Raw genomic sequence first — 8093 nt, 5'->3', positions numbered from 1 at the left:
TTTGAGTAAGTAGCAGATTAGATGTAATTTATTGTTACATCTGTCTTTATTTCCATTGAAGCTGGTAGCTTACTGGCTTGATTACTGAGTTTTTTTGTGTTTGCTTGTTTGGTTGGTTTTTTTTTTGAGGGGGGGGGGGGCAACTTGTATTTAACTTAATGTAAAATTAAATCATTTTACAGCGTAAGTATACGGACATTTGGAAAATAAAATATAAAATAAAGGAAGCAATTATAGTGTGTAGTTGGAACATCAGTAAATTTATTTAGGGATTTTTCCGTGATTAAAAGCTGAGTAAAGACCACTGATTGTATAAAAAAGTGTTTTTACTGGTAAGGGCTCAGTTTCTGTGATTCTTCGCAGTCACCTGGTTTCAGCTGAAACGCCAAGATTTACGAATCAGTTACGGACCTCATCGCGATATTACAATTGCCATTAGCGTGCGTAGCAACCGCCGTTGTTTGGCTTCTTTGCGCCGCCTACTTGCAAGAGTTGCAGAACGTGACCAATTACGTTCCTCCCTGTAGCTCGTCGACCAACGGAAATCGTAGTAGGCGTGTCCCACTATGTGCCGTGTTCCGTGTGGAAAGTTTACCGGCTCGGGTGCAAAGTTTCAGCCGTCTGCAAAGCGGAGCTCGTTGGCAAAACGAGCGAGGAAGGTGCTGGTATTTATACGGTTGCTGAATCATTTTTTAATCGCCAATTGATTCGGTGTGTGTTTGTCCTCAGATATAGCCGAGTGTTGCTTCCGTCGCCGAATAAGAGTGTTTTACGCGGATGATATTACCAGCGATCGTATTGTCTCAGGGAGCCAAGCTAGCTTAACGTAGCCCGGAGTTAAACGGAAAAGCCAACCAGCGGATGTCGTGGGGATTTCTTGGGCTTTCTCAAACCTGCTGATTTCTTCAACGCTAACTTATCAACCCTAACTTAAACTTGAATCGACTGTGAGGAAGGAAAAATGGCTTGCGAACCCAATCGTGCCCGGCTGCTGTGCATGCTATCATTGACTTTTGGGTTTTTCATCGTGGAGGTGGTGGTCAGTCGGATGACCTCGTCCCTGTCAATGCTGTCGGACTCCTTCCATATGCTGTCGGATGTCATCGCACTCGTTGTGGCTCTAGTGGCGGTTCGGTTCGCGGAAAAAACCCAGGCGACCAACAAGAACACCTTCGGCTGGATCCGAGCGGAGGTGATGGGGGCTCTGGTCAATGCCGTCTTTCTCACGGCGCTGTGCTTCACCATCGTCCTGGAGGCGGTCGAGCGTTTCACCGAGCCCCACGAGATCGAGTCTCCAGTGGTGGTGGCCGGGGTCGGTGCCGCGGGGCTTCTGGTTAACCTGCTGGGGCTCTGCTTGTTCCACGGCCACGCGGGCGGAGGCCACGGACACTCTCACGGAGGGCACTCTCATGGGAGTAAGAATAAGCGGGGCAAAACGAGCAAGAACTCGAAGGCTGGAAACGGGTCTTCGGGAGAGGAGACCAACAACTTGGTGGGAAATCACAACAGCCCAGGCGATGGGAGACCAAGAAATGGTGAGCAATGAGTTGTTGGTGCTTTAGTGTTGAAATGGACAGTCCACCCTCACTATCCCACCATTAATCTGGATACATGTGCCAGTCTTTATCTTCACTGTTAGCACTCCAGATTGTGTAACAGTGCATCAGCCTGTCCTGAGAACTGCCCAAGTGACTAATCCGTATTGTTTTTTTTTTTCTTGACATATGTGTTTGGCGTCTCATATTTGTTGGGTTATTCTATCCTTGGAAACATGGTCTCCGTGTTGGTGACATTCCTGGGTAAAGCCTCAGGTTTCACTCTGGCTTCTAAATAATGATAACGAGAAGTTTCTGACTGACACAGTTGAGTCAAACTGAACTCGATTTTAAGTTTTTACCTGAACTTCCACACTGACTGTAGCTTGGGCCGGTATTTAAAACTTATAGTGGGATCCTTGTAAAGTCTCCTGACCCCCTGAAGAGCTTAGTGAGTTACCTTATCTGCTAAATAATTAGTAACTAAAGCTTAAAAATAAATGCAGTGAAGTAGGTGCCCACCCTTTACACTCACCTGGCTGTCAGCTATCAGCAAAGAATCAGAAGCAAAACAAACTCATCTGCATACAGGCAGCTTTTATTTTAGCTTCTTCTTAATTTAATTGTGCTTCTACTGAGTGGAAGAAAAACCGGTCAAAGGCCAAAGTGGGGCAGCAGCTGGCCAATCAGCTTGTCCACCATACATTTTTGTTACATTAAATGCTTTTTACCAGACAAGCTGATTGTACTGATAACCTCATGTTGGTGTCTGCATGTCAGTTAAAAAGTTTCACAGCAGCACTGGAGAGCTTCCATGGCCCTTTCTGCTGGTCAGTCTAACTGAAGGGTTAAACATACAGAAACTCATTTATTCTTCCCCCCGCACTGTTAGACCCTGCCAGTTTCAATAAATGGGGGTTATATCCCCCGCCCCTCCATGCACTGATTGCTGTTACTGGGCCATACATCAGTGTAGCCGTGGAGTCGACAGCCCCAGACACACCATTAGCCGTTGATGAATAGACCAGCTTGGTCCCTGGGATGGAAGCGAGCCACCGTTGCTCAGGTGCCGTTGCCCCAGCTTAGAGTGTGTTGCCACGCCGCCTGCCATTACTAACTGAATTTGCCTAATGTGAATTACTGAGCAGCATTTTGCCGCGTTTAGGTTTTTTTCTTTGGTCATCTGGCATGTTGTTTTCCTGAGTGTGGCCTTGGGCAGTTATATAGCACAGATTCAGTCACAAGATGAAGTCTTCAGCAGTGAAATCTGCAACATTGTTATGTAGTTTCACATGAACTTTTCCCCTTTCGCTCTTAATAATGGCATTGTATTTAACAGCTGGCTGCCATTTGATGGCATCCAGGGTTTTTACCAGGAGAAAACCAAAACCGAGTAGGGTTCACTGGGAGTTTTTGACGGTGTTGGAAAGTGGGGTTTAATTTTATTCAAAACTGAATACATGTTTTCTTATCACATGACCAAAAACAACAGGACAATGCACAGAATTCTGTTGTCAGGTGACATGATCCCCCCCCCCATCTTAACTATATGATTAACAATCGTTCAGTGTGCATAGTCCCCATGCTCAGAATGGGCCCGTGGGGTGGGGGGTATAAGCACAGTCAGTCTAGACAAAGGGACTGTGTTACCTTAGTCCTTGCAATTTCTTACAATTTGATAACCTAAACTGTGTTATTATGGTTTAGTATATTAAATACTAACAAACCTGTTAGCCCCAGATAAAATCTTCTTTCAGGGTGTGTGGGAAACACATGCTTCTTTATGTTGGATAAACCCTGGTCTGTATAATTTGTGTGAAACCTGTGTGTCAAAGTCCATTTGATTATTTAACTGTTCCAAACTAATCTCTGTTTTCCCTTTTTAATCTTTAGAAATCAGCTGTAAAGGCAGCACAGAGGTGCAGATGAATGGAAACACCCACTATGAGGAGATGGATCTCGACCACGACTCGTCGTCGCAGCTCAACATGCGCGGGGTCTTCCTGCATGTGCTGGGCGACGCCCTGGGCTCCGTCATCGTAGTGGTCAACGCTATAATATTCACCTTTGTGTGGCAGCCCTGCATCAAAGGTGAGAAGTGCGTGAATCCGTGCGTCAACAGCCACTCCGCTGACCATTACCATGACAACAACACCGTTGTCGATCTGCACGTGGGTCCAACTGTGCCGACCATGAAGTTCGCCGGCCCCTGCTGGGTTCTTTACCTTGATCCCACGCTGTGCATCATCATGGTGAGCATCCTGCTGTACACTACCTACCCTCTGCTCAAAGAGTCGGCCCTCATCCTGCTGCAGACCGTGCCCAAGCAGATCAACATGCACCGGCTCAACGAGCGTCTGCTGAGCCTGGACGGCGTCCTGGCCATCCACGAGCTGCACATCTGGCAGCTGGCCGGAAGCCGCATCATCGCCACGGCGCACATCAAATGCCACGACCCCACATCTTACATGGAGGTGGCCAAACGCATCAAGGACTTCTTCCACAACGAGGGCATCCACGCCACCACCATCCAGCCCGAGTTTGTCACGTTCAGCTCAGAGTCTCGAGACTCCCTGTGCGAGCTCTCCTGTCGGACTCAGTGCGCTCCCAAGCTGTGCTGCGGCGCTGCGGACAAACAGAACACCGGCTCTGACAAGAAGGCTGCAGTCGCTTCAAACCTGGAGGTGATCAGTGAGACTTCAGAGGCGGCGGGGGTCGTAGTTCAGGTGTGCCCTGGGTCTGAGGCTGAGGTCAGGATTGCCAGAGAAGTGGAGTCATCTCTGTGAGATGAAGGGTGTGGAGAAGAGCAGAGGAGAAGCAAGAAAACCTCCACTTTGAGCAAAAACATCATCATCATTTGCAGGAAGCTGTACTATTTGTGGCTTAATCATTTCCCCCGATAGGTCCTTTTATTTTCGATTATTGCCCATCTACACGCCTGAACCCCTTTCACTCCCTCCCATGTTCATACATTGAGCATTAGTTCAACCCCCCCAAGCCTCTCCTCCGCCACTCAGTCCCTCCCTTGTTGTCTGTGGCTCTGGCAGTATGGGGGTATGGTTGCGATGCATGTTGGGTTGCACTGACCTCATCTCCACTAGGACTGGATCAAGGCCTGCATGAGCGTCCCTCATTAGCACCGTGTTGTGATGTCTCATCTCGTCTCATGGTGTTTCTGTGCCAAAGCTTCTCAGTGGACCGAAGGGATCAGAGGGACATTCCCTCCTCCAAATGGACACACAGCACACACATCACTAGGTTATTTATTTAGCCTATGGACCTGCTGGAAAAGAGTCTACCTTCCTGTTTTTTTGTGTAGGCTTCAAGCACACCTATTTTCTTTACCCTCTGGCCTCCAGATGGAATAGTATTGTATTGCATAATAATTTATGTACCTAAGTTATTAGAAATGATCTATTCTCTGTAGATGCTGTTTGTAATGTTTAGTTTGGATGATAAACATTTATTTTTTCTCTTTTCTCTCTTCTTGAAATCTTTTGACAGACCATCTATGCTGAATTCAGTTTTTTTTCCAGGTGTGATGTTTTTATAATGATTTTGTTTCTCAGACGTTTTCGTCTGGCCTTGACTCGGATTTAATTGCAGTCGTTAGCTGGATACAAAAGCCGTACCAACACCTCTCTCACCTTGCCTTTTAATTAAAGAAAACTGTTGCGATATGGCACTAAGCATAGTCGACTCGGTGTAACAGGACTTCTCGCAGTGGCACAGTCACCTAATTAATTAAATAAACGTTTATTCTTAAATTTCGATGCCTCGCAAGCCAGAGAGTTGCAAAGAAACGAGCACTGTTCGCCATTTAGTGAAACCTCCGTCTGAATTTGTACTGGAAAGCTTTCTGTTGGGTTTTAAAAACCCTCATGAATGTGTTCGGCACCTTGTCACAATCCATGCTGAGGGAGGTTTTTTTTTTTTTTTTTTAAATTTTAAATATATATATTTCCAGGACCTTCTGTGTTGTCTGCATGACCAAACTGAGACCTGGTGTTCGACTTTTTAACAGCTCCACTAAGAGCTCTAGTTGCTGCTTACCAGCGTCTGCTGGTATCCTACTATATTACTCATGACAGTGTGTGGGGGAATGACTCATCATATAGCTCTGTGTGTCCTCTGCTGTGGACAGCTGAGCCGAGCTGGTTGTTTGCTGAACTGAAGTCCATACAGTGGCCTTTGAATTTGTTTCAACTTTTCCCCTCATCGGCACAGATACCGTGTGAAGTTGACCTGTTGATGAGTTTTGGATTTCCACTCTTTGATTTATTTTGCATTATAGAAATGTGTTCTGGGATATGTATTTTTTTCCATTTGTAATGTTTGGTCACTTTTACTCTTTTATGACTTGAGCTCTATGTGCAAATCGAAAACAAGTGTGCGTGCGTGCGTGGTGGTGGTTTTTTTTTTTTTTTTTTTTTTTTTTTTTTTTTTTTTTTTTTAAATTTTAGATATGATGAATCAGCTGATGTGTTTTTGAACTGTATGGTGGCATGCAAAAGTTTGTCCACTGCTGGTCAACATGACTTACTGTGACTAGTTAATAAACGATTACCTTATTTCCAAAAGGCAAATAATGGTTAATGGACTTATTTTTAAAGTGTGTAAATAATAGGTTTACCCTCTGCATGGTCACTTTTTTCTGTTGGTTGACTGTGAGGGTCTTGGAAAACTGTCAGAAGTCTGCTCTTCATCTTCAGATCTTTTTGTCCAGTGTTTGCCGGTATTTAAATCAATCCACTCTTCTTTTCACCAGTGAATGCAGGACTGGCTGCAGCACAGCATGGTCAAAGCCATCCCCATGCTTAACAGTTGAACAAGTATTCTTCTAATGAAAGTCCTTATCCATTTTTTTTCCCCCCAAGCATACCTTTGCTTATTTGGCCTGATGAGTTTCGTCTGCTGACTCTCCAATGAGTCATATTTGCACGTTTCACAGCACAGGAGGTCGGTGCACAACGTCTCCAGACTCTGATAAATCTTCCCAAAGGTCAAAGTTTTCCTTGTCTTTCGCACCTGAGCTGCATTTCCAGTATACCTTAAATTCTTTGCAGACTTCAGGATCAACTATCTGAAAATGCTTTGCTCTCTCCTCCTGAGTGGGCACCACTTGTTTTAATCTCCAGACGGCTATGGAGTGCCTTAGAGGAGCAATATCAGAGTGTATAAAGCTTTAAAATATGAAACTCACAACTTTTCCCAGTTATTGCGAATAAGCCATAGACCTAAAAGCAAATTAAGGTCTAAGACTTCAGTAAAAATTATTTGTGAGGTCAAATCTTGCGTAAAATGTTAAAAATCTATAATTTTCTGCCTTCTGGAGATCAATCCATCCTCTGTTTGCTTAGCTGTTCACAGTAACCTAAACTATTTTGCAAATTATCCAAACTTCTGCATGCCACTGTATTGACATATATACCTAAAGTACCTGTCCAGTGTGTTATTGTGAAATTAAAGCAAAACATGTTCGTTAAAGCTGAAGAACCCGAGTTAGTCTCATTCTTACTTTCTCCAGCTTTTCAAATGTACATTTTTACATAGAGCACCACTTTTTAAAAAGTTAGTAAATTACAGAAGGTGGAAGGTGGTAATGGCAAAAGCCAGAGCACCTTTCAGCTTTTCCCTGCTGCAGAGAAGGACCAAAGGAGTGCCCAGGGGTGCCTTTGCTGCCCTAGATAATCCTACCTCAGTCAGGAAATTGTCCAGTAACCCTGGATCAGCTCCAAGTTAACTTAACATGTCAATCAAACAAACACAAACGGGAAAACAAGCACGAAGTGAAGCAAACCTGCGAAAGAAGACTGAAATGACCACAGAAAAAGACTTGTGAGAACTTTCTAAAGCACAAAACACCCACAAAGAAGCACAAGGTGAAACAAGTGGTGCATGTGGGTTTGCTGCTGAGGTTAAGGGAAAAAAAAAAAAGGTAAAAAGCTGTCACTCAAAAAGAATCTCACTGAGGATATAGAAAAGAGTTTTAAGCAACAATTACGAATTTTCTAAACTTGTGCTTTGAAATCTAAATCTTTCTGTATCACAGCCATCAGTTAAAGTCAAATTAACACAGAAAGAAACATTTACAAGCCCGCTGTGTGTAAAGACCCATGCACGTTCATGTAGCTTGTAAGGCCAAGCGGATATTTGTGGCTTATGTCCTCTATCCAGCTCCAAAAACCTCAACTACCTAAACAGTGATAACGGTTAGCCGTAAATCTCTCTGAGTGACTTGTGCAGTTACATAAGTCCATAATTGCAGTGTTTCACAACGCTTCTCCACGGTTCGCAGCAGGGAATCCTGGCCTCCGTCTGCGGCTGGGTTTCTATGGAAGTCTGGAGAGACTGCTGACTGAATATGTGACTGCCGCCGGCCTGAGAGGCCTTATGTAAGAGACCCAGGGGCATTCCAAGGGCAACAAGCATGAGGCTCTCACTGGATCCTTTCACATGGACAGAAAGGGGCTCGTGCTGTGGTTGTCTCTCATTATGTACTCTTGGGTTTAAGTCAGGTGTTCTCCTGCAGCCCCCTGAATACAACAATCCTCTACT

The 8093-nt window shown here is 44.8% G+C and overlaps 1 protein-coding gene across 1 annotated transcript; it reads left to right on the top strand.

Annotated features, from left to right (window-relative positions):
• The first annotated feature begins 497 nt into the window (after positions 1-497).
• slc30a1a (solute carrier family 30 member 1a) lies at positions 498-7028 on the top strand. The gene is made up of 2 exons (XM_040017692.1): positions 498-1535; positions 3429-7028. Exons 1-2 carry the CDS (start codon positions 962-964, stop codon positions 4319-4321), a joined length of 1467 nt encoding a protein of 488 aa, XP_039873626.1. The 5' UTR covers positions 498-961; the 3' UTR covers positions 4322-7028.
• The last annotated feature ends 1065 nt before the right edge of the window (positions 7029-8093 follow it).

The sequence above is a fragment of the Simochromis diagramma genome, unplaced genomic scaffold, assembly GCF_900408965.1.
Source record: "Simochromis diagramma unplaced genomic scaffold, fSimDia1.1 OVJJ01000802.1, whole genome shotgun sequence".
NCBI lineage: Eukaryota > Metazoa > Chordata > Actinopteri > Cichliformes > Cichlidae > Simochromis > Simochromis diagramma.
Note: the sequence above shows the minus strand (reverse complement) of the source record. Positions and strands in the feature narration are given on the sequence as shown.

Bases quoted from the DNA above. Each gene is read 5' to 3' on its own strand.
- slc30a1a (XM_040017692.1), top strand. From the start codon at position 962: ATGGCTTGCGAACCCAATCGTGCCCGGCTGCTGTGCATGCTATCATTG. The intron at 1,536-3,428 runs GTGAGCAATGAG...TTTAATCTTTAG, and splicing joins CGATGGGAGACCAAGAAATG to AAATCAGCTGTAAAGGCAGC.